The sequence below is a fragment of the Phyllobates terribilis genome, unplaced genomic scaffold, assembly GCF_046119375.1.
Source record: "Phyllobates terribilis strain yellow unplaced genomic scaffold, ASM4611937v1 Scaffold_11__3_contigs__length_659146591, whole genome shotgun sequence".
NCBI classification, from domain to species: Eukaryota; Metazoa; Chordata; class Amphibia; order Anura; family Dendrobatidae; genus Phyllobates; species Phyllobates terribilis.
In genome coordinates, this window is record NW_027362771.1 from 624,947,097 (window position 1) to 624,962,105 (window position 15,009).

Consider the following 15,009-nt stretch of genomic DNA (forward strand, 5'->3'; position numbering starts at 1 on the left):
ATTGGGTTTACAATGAAATGCATTTTTAAAACAGAACAATGATACTCTCCATCAGCGGTCCCCCACTGGTCCCCTTAAGAGATTCCCAGGTTACCAATGATCAGTCCTATGGAATAGTTAGACACATATAGATGCCGGACAAAATAGAGCAATAACCATTTGGGAATAAACAGAAATATATAATGAAAAAACAAACAAAAGAGCTTCATGAATGATGTCTAGATTGCAAAATTAAAAAACCTTTATTGAATACATGGCTTGAGGAAAAGGGTGGCACTGTAGAGACTGACACACACACACACACACACACACACACACACACAAAGTAAAACAAAATCAATATTGGTACATTATTTTTTACCCACAATAATTGCGTATATTATCTGTGTAGTATCTGTTGTGACAATTTTATAGAGATACTAGAAATGTTATAATATTGTATATTTTTACTACTTTTTTGTGTTTTGTGTACTTTTGTTTTCTATTTTTTTGCAATACTTTTTAAAAGGCATCTTATGTATGACAGTATTTTGGACCTGTGTGTAGAAATGAATTACTAGTATTCTCTATCTCACTTTATATGAGACAGACCTGAGGACATCATTCTGATTTCTGATGGTTTTATTAGTGATGTCAGCTGCAATGATCAGGTCACTGGAGCTAGAATTTATGGCTACACAGATGGGTCTCCCACTAAAAAAATGTTATGGACAGCCTTTATTGGGACCCAAAGATGGTTAACTGCCTTAATTACAAAAAAGAAACAGACATTCATAAGTCAAGGTATCACAGCTACCTAAGGTCATGACATAAGGTATCTTACCTACAGAGTTATACCACCGGTATGTGTAGAGTTAGGGATAAGAATAAAAAGACACAAAAGTCAGCTGATAAGAGACCAATCCATGGCAAATCTCCAATTATTATTAATGAAAGAATGTAAATTGGAGTAGATATAAAATCTAATAATGTAATATTTCGTAACACTCACCTATAATATTTCAATTTTCTTTTCCCAGCAAGATCTTTAATCTTTATCTCAGAGATTATTTGACTCCGCTATTTTGAGTAAAAATGGTCAACGATAACAAGACCATCAATTATTTCTACCTGGTTGGACTTCAAAGTAATACAACTATTAACATCTTACTTTTCATTATCTTCCTGATGACATATGTGGTAACTTTAACTGGTGATTTAGTTATAGCCATTTTGGTGACGCAAAGTCATCGACTACAACATCCGATGTTCTATTTCCTTAAACATCTCTCAATTTCAGAATTATTATTCACTACGAACATCACCCCCAACATGCTGTATATCATACTGAACAGTGGAGGCTTCATGTCGTTAGCTGGCTGCATCGTACAGTTATACATCTATGGTGTCTTGGGCACTGTGGAATCTCTTATCTTGTCAGTTATGTCATATGATCGATACTTGGCCATATGTAACCCATTGCGTTATGCCAACATGATGAACCTCCAGTTTTGTCGGACTCTGGTCTTATCCTCATGGCTATTGAGCTTTACGAGTAGTTTAATAAGTATTATCCTTTTCTGTCAACTGAAGATCTGTGGCTCAAAAGTTATTGACCATTACATTTGTGACTTTGCTCCTCTCGTGGATCGTGCTTGCTCTGACACTTCCATAGTGAGAGCAGTGGCTGTTGGACTTGCTGCTCTCATCATTTTCCCCATGTTTTCTCTCATTATTTGGACATATGTGCGCATTTTCATCACTATCATCAGAATTTCTAGCACCGTAGGGAGACAAAAAGCTTTTTCCACTTGCAGCTCTCATTTGGCTTCAGTCTGCTCATTTTATGGTCCCCTCATTATAATATATATGGTGCCATATCAAAAAAATTCTCTTAATGTCAACAAGTTTGTATCCATTTTATATACAGTGGTTACTCCCTTGTTTAACCCCTTAATCTACAGTTTAAGAAATGATGAGATTCAATATATTTTTTGGAAGCTAATAAAGACCTAGCTAAAGGCTGGCAGGAAGAGAGGATGGAAAGAGTGTGGGCGGGAATGAGAGGGAATGAGAGTGAAGGACTGGGAGAGGAAGGAAATAAATGATAGGGAAGGTGTAATGCGCCTGGGTTCGAATCTTTGAGCCTGTGCTTTTTGGTTGGCTACTCTGTCTGCAGAGCTGCAGCAGATACACCTTTCCTCTGGGTGTTTAGTTTCTGCTATACTTGCTTCAGTCATTTATAGGTAACAGGTGTTTTCATTTACTCATTTGCAGCTTTATATACTTTCCCCCTGCTGGTATTTCCTGCTGGCGATATTCTCATTTGAATGTCCAGCCATGCTGCTGTAGTTAAAGCCAGTCAGTGAAAAACCAGCTAGGGTTTTTCTCTCTGCTGTTTACGTTATTTAGCCTGCACCTGTCTTCTGGTTCTTTTTAGGGAGCAGGTGGCATATTTTCTAACAATACACAGCTAATCATTTATTTTGTATTTCATGGTTTGGTTTACTGACTCTGGGAACTTTTTCTATTTCAGCACACTTTCCGTTCTGTAGGTAATTTGCACTTTGCTCTGCCCTCTGCTTCTTTAGGATAAACGTGAAGAGCTCGACAGCCTTTCAGGCAACATAGGTCCGAGTTGCCATCATCTAGTCTGTGACTAGGGCTATCTCAACTCACGCAGGAACCACTAGGGACTGTGAGGTCAGGATCTCTAGTCTGTACAGGAACAGCAGGGTCAGTTGTAGTTTTTAGTGTGTTATTTATTTTTCAGAGTGTGTTGCTACATTATCATAACAGAAGGACTGGGAAAGGAAGGAAAGAAATGAGAGGCAAGGACTGGAAGAGAAAGGAAGGAAATGGGAAAGAAGAACTGGGAGATGAAGAAAGGAAGAAAGAAAGGAAGGAAGGAAAGAAATGGGAGGGATGGACAGGGACAGTAAGAAAGGAAGGAAGGAAGTGTGCTATGTGTTATGTAAAAAAACCCTTAAAGAAATAGGGCTAAAAAATACAATTATTTTGATTGGTCTTAAGGCGTGTTTGTTTTATAAGTAGAGATGAGCGTTGTTCTACTCGAACTGTTCGCCAATCTCAAATTCGAGCTGTTTTGGGCGGTGTTCGAGCCGGTCGGTGAACACGAACAATTTGAGAAAAATTCGGCTGTTCGAGGTTATGTTCGATAACTGTTCGTGCACCAAAATCATAACTGGATTTTTTCTCAGTAATGATGAAAATTAATGTTAATACGCAGTTTGAGTGTACAGCGGGGCGGGGGGAGGGGCAGGGGATGGATCTCTGCAGGAACAATGAAGATCTCCATTTTTTTTTCTCTTTCCCGCATTTGCAGTGGGGAGGTGCAATCTGTCAGCCTATCAGCAGCGCACACACGGAGCGAAGTGCTTTTTTTCACACAAGCAAGGGCATGTGTGATTGGCAGTGTATGTCACATGTCCTTGCCCTATAAGACCAAGCCATTTTCCCCGTCGCCACCATTTTCTCACTGCTGCAGCTGCGTGTTAGACGGCACCGCTGTTGCTGTGTGCGCTATACCTTGTTAATTTCAAGCCAATTTTCGCACAAATATACAGATAGCTTGGGAGTAGGGAATAGTTGTGATTGCAGTCCTTTTAAGGACTAGGTTACAGCAATTCCTACGACTTTTATCAAGCAGGTCTGTGCTCTTAAATAGATAGATTGTGGGAGTAAAGACTAATTGTAATTGGAGTCCTTTTCAGGACTAGGTTACATCAGTTCCTATCAGTTTTTGCCAGGCAGGTCTGTGCCAGTGCTGTGCAAGTTTTTTTCACAGCATTTGGCTGAATCTAGCAAAGCTAATCCTTTTTGGCCTATTGCAGAGTGTGTTAGTCAGTGGAGTAGCCTATCTGTGTTGCAAGATATACCACCTGTGTATAGAATACCAATTTTTTTACTGCACCTAGTGAAGTAAAATCTTTTGGGCATAGCATCATTCTATTAGTCCATCTATACTGACCTCCATCAGGTTGCAAATTAAAAATAATTTTTTTCTGCATCTAGCTCTGAAAAAATATTTGGGCTTCTAGCAGTGTGTGGGACTTGGTCTATTAGTCCATCTATACTGACCTCCATCAGGTTGCAAATTAAAAATAATTTTTTTCTTCATTTATCTCTGAAAAAATATTTGGGCTTCTAGCAGCGTGTGGGACTTGTTCTATTAGTCCATCTATACTGACCTCCATCAGGTTGCAAATTAAAAATAATTTTTTTCTGCATCTAGCTCTGAAAAAATATTTGGGCTTCTAGCAGTGTGTGGGACTTGGTCTATTAGTGCATCTATACTGACCTCCATCAGGTTGCAAATTAAAAATAATTTTTTTCTTCATTTAGCTCTGAAAAAATATTTGGGCTTCTAGCAGTGTGTGGGACTTGTTCTATTAGTCCTTCTATACTGACCTCCAGCAGGTTGCAAATTGAATATAATTTTTTTCTGCATCTAGCTCTGAAAAAATATTTGGGCTTCTAGCGGTGTGTGGCACTTGGTCTATTAGTCCATCTATACTGACCTCCATCAGGTTGCAAATTAAAAATAATTTTTTTCTGCATCTAGCTCTGAAAAAATATTTGGGCTTCTAGCAGTGTGTGGGACTTGGTCTATTTGTCCATCTATACTGACCTCCATCAGGTTGCAAATTAAAAATAATTTTTTTCTTCATTTATCTCTGAAAAAATATTTGGGCTTCTAGCAGCGTGTGGGACTTGTTCTATTAGTCCATCTATACTGACCTCCATCAGGTTGCAAATTAAAAATATTTTTTTTCTGCATCTAGCTCTGAAAAAATATTTGGGCTTCTAGCAGTGTGTGGGACTTGGTCTATTAGTCCATCTATACTGACCTCCATCAGGTTGCAAATTAAAAATAATTTTTTTCTTCATTTATCTCTGAAAAAATATTTGGGCTTCTAGCAGCGTGTGGGACTTGTTCTATTAGTCCATCTATACTGACCTCCATCAGGTTGCAAATTAAAAATAATTTTTTTCTGCATCTAGCTCTGAAAAAATATTTGGGCTTCTAGCAGTGTGTGGGACTTGTTCTATTAGTCCTTCTATACTGACCTCCAGCAGGTTGCAAATTGAATATAATTTTTTTCTGCATCTAGCTCTGAAAAAATATTTGGGCTTCTAGCGGTGTGTGGGACTTGGTATATTAGTCCATCTATGCTGACCTCCATCAGGTTGCAAATTAAAAATAATTTTTTTCTGCATCTAGCTCTGAAAAAATATTTGGGCTTCTAGCAGTGTGTGGGACTTGGTCTATTAGTCCATCTATACTGACCTCCATCAGGTTGCAAATTGAATAAAAAAATTTTCTGCATCTAGCTCTGAAAAAATATTTGGGCTTCTAGCGGTGTGTGGGACTTGGTCTATTAGTCCATCTATACTGACCTCCATCAGGTTGCAAATTAAAAATAATTTTTTTCTGCATCTAACCCAGCCAATAGTTTTGGCCTAATACCACAGTTTGGCCACTCAGCTCTGCTCGGTTACCATCCATTGTTTTTTTGTGCAAACAACTCCAGAGTTGTGAATTAGTTAACCACCAAAATGAGTGGAAAAAGGCCTGCTGCTGGTGGAAAGGGGAATAGGCGTGTTGGGAAGGGGAAAAAAGGTTGTGTCCGTGGGGTAGGTGCAGAAGAAAGACCATCTTCCAGCCAAACTAAAATGTCTACTTCTTTTAGCGGACAATGTGATAAGATCCCTTTCTTACGGCCACGCCAATCGCTACAAATTCCAGATGAGGCACAAAAACAGCAGGTGCTTCAACGGATATCAAGTGCTCCTTTAAGTGGGCTCTCCTCCACATCAACTTCAACATCACAAATACTCCAGTCCTCAAAGGTGTCACCCAAATCGCACTTGCTTCCTCACAGCTCCCAAATCTCCAGCTGCCCGTCTGAGTATGAGGTAGAACAGATGGTTGAGTCTGCAGAGCTGTTTACTCATACTATAGCCTGGGAATCAGAGGTCGACTCCAGCGCTTCTGTGAATCCAGACGAGGAAATGATATGCACTGATGCCCAGAATCTTTATGAGTCGGATCCAGGACCAGACGCAGAAGGTTCTGACCATAATGTAGACCCTCATTCCCAAACTGTAACTCCTGTTTGTGGAGACAATGAGGAAGACGATGATAAGACTCAAATACCTGATTGGAGCGACAACTTTAGTTTTTTGTCAGGGCAGGAACAGGTTGGCTCTGAGGACGACGGGTGTGATAACGCACAGGGTGATGATGATGAGGTCGGAGATCCCACTTACTGTCAACCCACAGTCAGCCAAGAGATGAGGTCAGCAGAGGAGGTGGAGGAAGATGCTAGTGACGACGAGGTCAGGTTGCGCCTTCCTGGACAGAGACGTAGTACTGGAAGCACGTCAACAACTGCATCCTCAAACACAACTCTGCCTCTCACCACAAGTCGTGGTGGCTCTTCAGGTCGCATGGGTGCTAAGCCTTGCATAGCCTGGGCATTTTTTCAGATCGATAAAGATGACCCAACTCGTGTTATCTGTAACATTTGTCAGCAAAAGCACCTCCTTACTATGCTGGCAGTAGGGCTCAACGTCATCAGGCGGTTTTTACATTGAAATGTCTGGGAAATGTGAGTCACACAGCTGAGGAGTTGTGGTCAGCTCTGGAGAACCAATTTCATGAATGGTTGTCTCCACTGGACCTGAAACCAGGGAAGGCCGTGTGCGACAATGCTGCAAACCTGGGTGCGGCCCTTCGCCGGGGCAATGTCACACACGTGTCTTGTATGGCTCACGTGTTGAACCTGGTTGTCCAGCAATTTTTAGCCCACTATCCCAGACTAGATGGCCTTCTGCAGAGGGCACGGTCGCTGTGTGCTCACTTCCGCCGTTCGCATCCCGCAGCTCAGCGACTTACATCTCTACAGAAGTCGTTGGGCCTGCCACTTCACCGGCTAAAATGCGATGTGCCTACCCGGTGGAATTCAACTCTGCACATGTTGCAGCGACTGTGGCAGCACCGACAAGCCCTGGTGCAATACGTTCTGACGTATAGCCTGGGCCAACGAGATTCAGAGGTGGGGCAAATCACGCTGGAGGAGTGGTCTCAGAACAGGGACCTATGCACCCTTCTGCACAGTTTTGAAATGGCGACGAAGATGTTTAGTGCTGACGATGCCATTATCAGCATGACTATTCCGGTGATTTACATGCTGGAGCACATGTTAAACAGAATTCGGAGTCAGGTGGTGGCACAAGAGGAGGTGGAGGAAGTAGAGGAGGAGGAGTTGTATGCGGAAGGGCTAACATCTGCAAGGTCCAGACGGTCGGCAGCACCAAGGCGGCAGGCATGTGAGGGTGGGGGAGATGATTTTACCAGGGCGCATGGTAGCAGCCAAACTAGTGAGGAAGGTGCAGGAGCCCAGGAAGAAGTGGAGGACGAACTGATGGAAGACTCATCAGATGAGGGAGACCTTGATCACATTTCTGTTGTGCGAGGTTGGGGGGAGAGGACAGAGGAAGGAAGCATGATTGTTACCTCGCCACCAACACAACAGGGACTTGGTGCTCCTGGATGCGCAACACACATGAGTGCCTTCTTGCTGCACTACCTGCAACATGACCCTCGAATTGTGAGAATTAAAAATAATCCTGACTACTGGGTTGCCACACTGTTAGATCCCCGGTACAAAACTAAATTTGCAGAAATTATTCCTGCCATAGAAAGGGATGCACGCATGCAGGAGTATCAGCAGAGACTGTTGCAGAATCTTACATGTGCTTTTCCACAAAATACCAGTGGTGCACGTAGTGAATCTCACAGTTCCAACTTGCCAACCGTGGGACCGTCAAGTTTTCAGCACTCAAACCGTAACAGAACCACAGTATCTGCTGGTAACACCAATTTTGCGGAATCATTTCACCACTTTTTTAGCCCATCCTTTGCAAGGCCACAGGAGACAAGAAGTCTGACACATAGTCAACGCCTAGAGACGATGGTACAGGAGTATCTCCAAGTAAACATTGAAGCCACGACTGTGTCACTGGACCCTTGCTCTTTTTGGGCTTCCAATCTGGATAAATGGCCGGAGCTAGCCACTTACGCCTTGGAGATCTTGTCATGCCCCGCAGCCAGCGTTCTGTCTGAACGTGTGTTCAGCGCTGCTGGTGGTGTGCTGACAGATAAGCGCACGCGGCTCTCCACTGATAATGTAGACAGACTCACGTTCATAAAGATGAACAAATCATGGATCCGAAACGACTTTTCTACCCCTGTGTCATCCTGGGGAGAGTAAAAGCTTGATGATTGGTTAAAATCACCCTACCAACCGTTTTAAGCTTTCAAATTACTAATCATGTTTATCTGTATCTTGACTGGAAAATAATTTGGGCTTTGTAGCAGTGTGCAGCACTGATCCTTTTAGGCCATCTATAATAAGCTTCACCAGATTTAAAATTAAAAATAATTTTTAGCTGCATCTAGCCCGGAAAATAATTTTGGGGCTCCGAGATGCGCAAGACACATAAGTGCCTTCTTGCTGCACTACCTGCAGCATGACCCTCATATTGTCAGAATTCGAAGTAATCATGACTACTGGGTTGCCACACTCTTAGATCCCCCAAACTTTTCGATCAACCTTTTCATTTTAATAAAGACCAAAAAAATGGTCATTTTTGAAATTATAAGCATTAGCAGGTTGTTAGAAACTGAAATCAAACAGTTTTCAACTCAAAACTTTATTCTAGGTGATGTTACATTTTCACATAGGACCCCTTGTTCGAAAGGAGCTTCTGAACTCTCTCGTCCATTGAATTTGTCAGGTTATGGATGGTTTCTGCTTCAATTGTTTTGCATGAGGACAGAATACCCTCCCAGAGCTGTTGCTTAGATGTGAACTGCCTCCCGCCATCATAGACACTCCTTTTAATGATGCTCCAAAGGTTCTGAATGGGGTAGAGGTCAGGGGAGCATGGGGGTCACACCATAAGTTTGTCCCCTTTTATGCCCATATCAGCCAGAGATGCAGATGTTTTATGTGCAGCATGAGATGGTGCATTATCATGCAGAAAAATGATCTTGCTGTGAAATACACGGTTCTTCTTCTTGAACCATGGCAGGAAGTGCTGTTTGAGAAAATCCACATACATTATGGAGTTCATCTTTAGCGCCTTCAGGGATCCTAAAGGGGCCGACAATCTCTCTCCCCATGATTCCAGCCCAAAACATTACTCCACCTCCTCCTTGTTGGCGCTGTAGCCGTGTTTGCGTGGGGTGTCCATCAACCAGCCATCCTCCACTCCATTCATCTGGACCATCGAGCGCTGCACGGCACTCATCCGTGAACAAAACAGTTTTGAAATCAGTCTTCATGTAATGTTTGGCCCACTGGAGCCGTTTCTGCTTGTGTGAAGTGGATAGAGGAGGTCGACAGGATGGCATATGCACAGCTGCAAACCTCTGAAGGACCCTGCATCTTGTTGTTCGGGGGACGTTGGAGGCACAAGCAGCTTCAAAAACTTGTCTGCTGCTATGACAAGGCTTTTTTGCCGCTGCTCTTTCAACCTGACGTAATTGCCTGTAGGAAAGAGTCCTCAATTTGCCCTTATCAGCACGCACACGTGTGTACTGTGAATCAGCTACATACTTCTTGATTGCCAAGACACTTCATCCTGATCATCGCACAATGTTGATTGTAGTCATGCCTTGACCTAAACACTCCACAATTTGTTGCTTCTCAGCAGCCGACACATCCTTTTTCTTTCCCATTTTGGCAGAAAATGTAGGCTGCTTAATAATGTGAGAGAGCCTTCTTAAGTAGTCTTGCCTTTCATTGGACACACCTGCCAAACTAATTAGCACAGGTGTCTGCAATTGCTTACAGTGATATAAAGAGCCCTGACACACATCACCATCAATGAGTTTAACTGACAAACAAACAAATTCTTCCCTTATCACTCCTAAACACTTTTTGCATAATAATTTGGAACGCGGTGTACATGTGCTTTTCCACAAAACACCAGTGGTTCACGTAGTGAATCTTACAGTTCTAACTTGCCAACCGTGGTCTGTATGGAATTGTTCAATAAAGGGCCCAAAATTAAGATAACATAGATGGGAGAGGTCTCTATGTATAGGAATTCCTAAGTATTTGATACCCTGTGAGGGCCAGGCAAAGGGAAAGTTGGACTGTATGGAATCCTATATGGATTTAGGGAGGGAGACATCGAGGGCCTCAAACTTCGCTGCATTGATTTTAAAATTTTACCATGTAACAAAGTGATCTATTTCAGCCATAACAGCAGGGATGGATATATGTGATTGAGTGATATATACTAGGACATCATCAGCAAATAGAGAGCACTTGTACTCGGTGCCTCCCACCTCAATCCACCTAATATTGGGGTTATGGCGAATTGATGAGAGCAGGTGCTCCGTCACTAGGATGTATAAGAGAGGGGACAGAGGACATCCCTGCCTTGTCCCATTGGTGATTGTGAAAGGTGATGAAAATGTTCTGACGCACCCCCTGGGCCTTGGGACACCCGGAGCCGGACCCTTTTTGGTGGATGCTGGTGGTTGTAGTCTTCGTGGCGGCGATCCGGTTCCGTGGCTCAGGGCGGTCAAACCAGTGGCGGAACTATTTATGTGGTTTTGATGTTTAAATGTCCGACTACGCCACCCGTGGATTGCGGTCAGAGTGAACCGCCGCTACAGGGCAGACCGCTAAGGCTGGTGTTGTGGGTGCAGCAGAGCGTAGCATAACTCCCCACGGGAGGAGTATAGCCTCAGGGCAGTGTATGCGGAGGATGGGGGTGATGGTGCAGGGCAGCAGCAGTAACGACACGGAGTCAGTGATGCAGTTCAGGGCCTTTACTCACAGTTCTTATTATCCAGACCACGTCTGCAGGTAACGGCTGCCCACGTCGTACTGTGCTCACCAGGTGAGGGGCTCAGACAACTCCCAGATAACTTTGGAGCGCTTCACAGGACCCCCTTTGTGTGTCCTTTGTCTGGCCTTTCTTACCAACACTTCTGTCCGGCTGCCTCGGGCCTCCTCTTGGTAAACTTGGCGCCAGTTTCCCTGACCCTATGTGGTGCCTTCCTAGCGGGTGGAGCAAGGGGCTGCGCCACATAAAATGTCAGAGCCTCCGGTTTCTAGCTGAGGGTCGTTTCCTGCCTCCACTAGTTCGGGGACCGGTCTCCCCCTTTGGCCTGACCCCTCCACGCAGGTGGATTCGGGCGTGCGGTGGCGACTCGCCCGTCCGCACCCCTGGGATCCCTTCATTCCTCGTTCCTGGAGCCTTCTCCGCTCCTCTTCCTTCCTTCTCCCTCTTGCAGGCCTGGGCCTCTGTTACTAGGCCCGCCTCCGGAGCAGAGCTCATGCAGAGCCCCTGCTCCCTGCCACTTCTGCTCAGACTTCTCTGCACTGAACTAAGATGGTGCCCACCTTTTATACTCCCTTCTCAATGCACCCAGGAACTGCTTCCTCCCTGCTCCTGCACTGCAGGGTTCCCCTTCCTCAGTGTTCCCTCCCCCCACTCCAGCCAGGGACAGGGACTGTCGTGCCCATCTCAGGGGCATATTGGTCGCCCTGCCCCACGGCAATGTGGTGTAATGCATGCAGGTGTCGGGTCCTGATCCACACTCCATCCTTATCTGAGAGTGAGATATCACACCTCTGGGTGAGGTGCAATACGTCTGTAGCAACCGAGCCCTCGGTGCTACAGTTCCATTTATCTTCAGCCTAGGTGACGTATTGTGATACAGGGCCGTGATTTTGGCTATAAAAGGGTCCCCTAGACCCCTACCCCAAGCTTTTTAAGAGAATCATATATGGCGTGCCAGGAGACTCTATGGAATGCTTTCTCAGCATCCAACGAGAGTATCTACTTACAAATTTTTAACTGCATCTAGCCCAGGAAATACTTTGTGCCTAGTAGCAGTGTCTGCTAGTCAGCGGATTATCCCGGCTGTTAAGCAAGCTACACCACCTGTAGTTTGGACACTTAATTTTTTCAAAGGAAATGCTTCGGGACCACGGGATACTCAGTGAAGAGCATCAGGAGGCACCCCAAGGCATAGGGGCTGGGACTGGCAGTAGGATGCCTTGCGGTGGACAGCCAAGCTCGATCCTTATAAAAGCTTTTTAACTGCAGCAGCTTTAGTGGACGCTACTGGAGCTGGAATTACGCGGCTGTTGGCATGAGACTTGCCCTCCAATAGATCCTTGTAAATGGATTTAAAGTGTATTCATTCAAATTAGAGGGACAATTTAAATTAAAAAGCTTAGAGCTGCCTCCACCACAGGGGGGCTCTCTCGACCCACCAGCGGACAGGCACCAGTATTGGGAGAGGGGGGCTGGCCGTCAGGGTTCACCGCGGCTCTGGCACAAACCCGGCGACACGGAGGTTGCACGGGCAGGAGCGGACTGGCCGTCTCGGCTTCTCACTTTTTGGATTTTAGAAGGGCATGACATGCCTATATCTGTGTCTCCCCCTCCTTTTACTCCTCCACCTCTTTTCTTTTCGCATGACTATATGTACTTGTCACTTTTCCATGTGTTAGTTGTGTCTTCTGAGCAGTTTGTCATCTTTTGGACACCTTTGAAGGTGTTTTCTATGTGTTTCTATGTGTTTTTGTTTGCCTGACATTGGTTTTAACGGTGTTCGAAGGTGTTCGACGAACAGTTCGACGAACAGTTCGGCGAACACACGGGTGTTCGACGAACCGAACCGAACTCGAACACTACGGGGGTGGCTCAACACTATTTATAAGTCCTAAGTATCTGCTAGATTTCTCATGACTAGAAATTCACAGACAGAAGAGATGTAGTTCACACTGTTTTCAAAAATATAATTTGGTCAAAAAGCAAGAGCTCCACCTTTGAACCTAATATGAGCATTTATGCAAAAACAGTCCACCAATATTGGTAAAAGTAAAAAATAATTAAATCTGTTGCTGCTTCACAAAGTGTGCGTGTCACACACTCTACTGATTTCTTGCGCACTCACTTGTTTTTTTGTTTGTTAAACTTTATGATTATAAATGCCACACAAATACTGCGGCTTGGCTTGAGGGATGTGGCGTTTAACAAGCATTTTTAGGTTTCTGCTTTGTAATAAAAATGTTTTCTTTTACTGTTTACCAAGCATTTATTAGTCAAACTTTTTTGGCTCAGAGGTATTTTTATAAAAAAAATCCAACAGAGAAATAAAAAAATAAAGTTAGAAAACTCTATGATAAACTTGTCAAGATATCACAGGCCGGGAAGGTCAGGCAGAACTACCCGCTGTGATCTTGGTGTCAAACAGCTCTCTGCTGTCCCCTATCATCCATACAATTAAAAGACTGGCCGATGATTAATGAAGGAGGCTGCAGGTTGCAACCACTAATAGGACGGTTATCGGGCAACTGACAGTGAGCGTGTGATATATATCCCTCAAATTCCAACACATGGAATACATATATATACCCCCGTACAGTGACTGCTAACTCCACGATAACCCCAGAAAGATTATTAGATGCCACCACCAGTCGTTTTTTACAGGCTGACTGGAGGTCTTTTAGGTAGCTTATAGCTTTGATTCACCATTTACAGAACAAAATGAACAGATCTATTAAATTTTATATTTAATCAAAAAGGAGGCAGTGGTTATAAAAAATAATACAAAAGATTTTACAAAGAGGACAAAACAACACCGCATATGCAGTTACATAACATAAAAGGAATTAATCAAAGAACTTACTACGCCGCTCACAATGAAGCCAAAAGAGAGCGCTTCGCTTGGGGATGTTCAGTGAATGGGATTATTGCATACATGATGTGTATGTCTCTACAAGAACCCAGATCATAATTTGGCTTGATCTTTAATTATCACCTGAGTTACACACACACACACTCCCTGTGATGACCTCACGTGGACCGGGTTGCGGGTTGTTCTACGCCCCTTCAGGATTTTATGGAATTCTCAACTTCTGCAATAATTCCTCTCTGGATGATTGTAGAAGTTTGAGATTGCTGCCATATTTTTTGTATTGGGAATTTATTTTTACTTAGAGATCAAACATGACATGGCTGTTGTCAGTTATCTAATCTATACTGATTTGTGGCTTATAGGCAGGGGTTAAAATATGCATCTTCTTCCCTGGTTCGCCCTGGCACTGAAAATGTATGTCTCATCAATATCGGATTTACACAAACTTTGATATTTAATATTTTCCTTCGGAGACATCACGTCTAGCTAAAGCTGTTCTGATGAAGAAATGTTTATCCTGGGTGACAATAGCTATCTCCAAAAAGCGTCATCTCTCCACTTTAATCCTCTCAAAACTTAAAAAGGCTTTTCCTGTCAATTCTGTAAGTCTCGGTCATTCACACAAAAGGCATTTCCTGGGGACAAATGCTTCTTCCACTTCCCTGTCTATGTGTAAACACTTGCACCCTATTGTAGTCTGAAAAGACCTTTTGTCTAATTACATATAGAAACTATAACTCTTTCTCTATGCCCAATAGACATCCTGCATTTTAACTAGGACTCCTCACTCCACCATATGTTAACTGTTTGGTCCTATTATCAAAAGAGGTTGGTAGATTGTAAGCTCTTGTTTTCTTACTGCAAACCATGAGAGAAGAAAAAGGAGGGAGTAAGTGAATGTTGCCTGACATTAGTCTGTTGTACAATCCTACATTTAAGAGACTTAGACTGTCAGCTATTATTGCCCTTGCAATTTCATGTGTTGTAGAGATTTTAAGATTTTCTATGACATACCTCAAAACGTACGTATCATACACAGTACTGATTCATTGCACACATAACTCTCCAATTCATCAGAGCAATTTCAACAAATCTTACTTAAGTCAGTATTCCTATTGGAGAGTTAACAAGAAAGAAACAAACCTATATAGATAAGAATGATCAAGTATCTGAATCTAATAATACATGCATAAAATTAAAAGATAGACGGTATCTCAATAAGACCTTAAATAGAGCCAAAACTATAGTATGTGGTATAGAAAGTAAGA

General features: G+C 43.3%; 1 protein-coding gene across 1 annotated transcript; it reads left to right on the forward strand.

Annotated features, from left to right (window-relative positions):
* The first annotated feature begins 1,074 nt into the window (after window positions 1-1,074).
* On the forward strand, window positions 1,075-1,995 carry LOC141167437 (olfactory receptor 6M1-like). Its single transcript, XM_073654840.1, has one exon. The coding sequence runs from the start codon at window positions 1,075-1,077 to the stop codon at window positions 1,993-1,995; it is 921 nt and encodes a 306-aa protein (XP_073510941.1).
* The last annotated feature ends 13,014 nt before the right edge of the window (window positions 1,996-15,009 follow it).

Coding starts and splice junctions, on each gene's coding strand:
- LOC141167437 (XM_073654840.1), top strand. CDS start 1,075: ATGGTCAACGATAACAAGACCATCAATTATTTCTACCTGGTTGGACTT.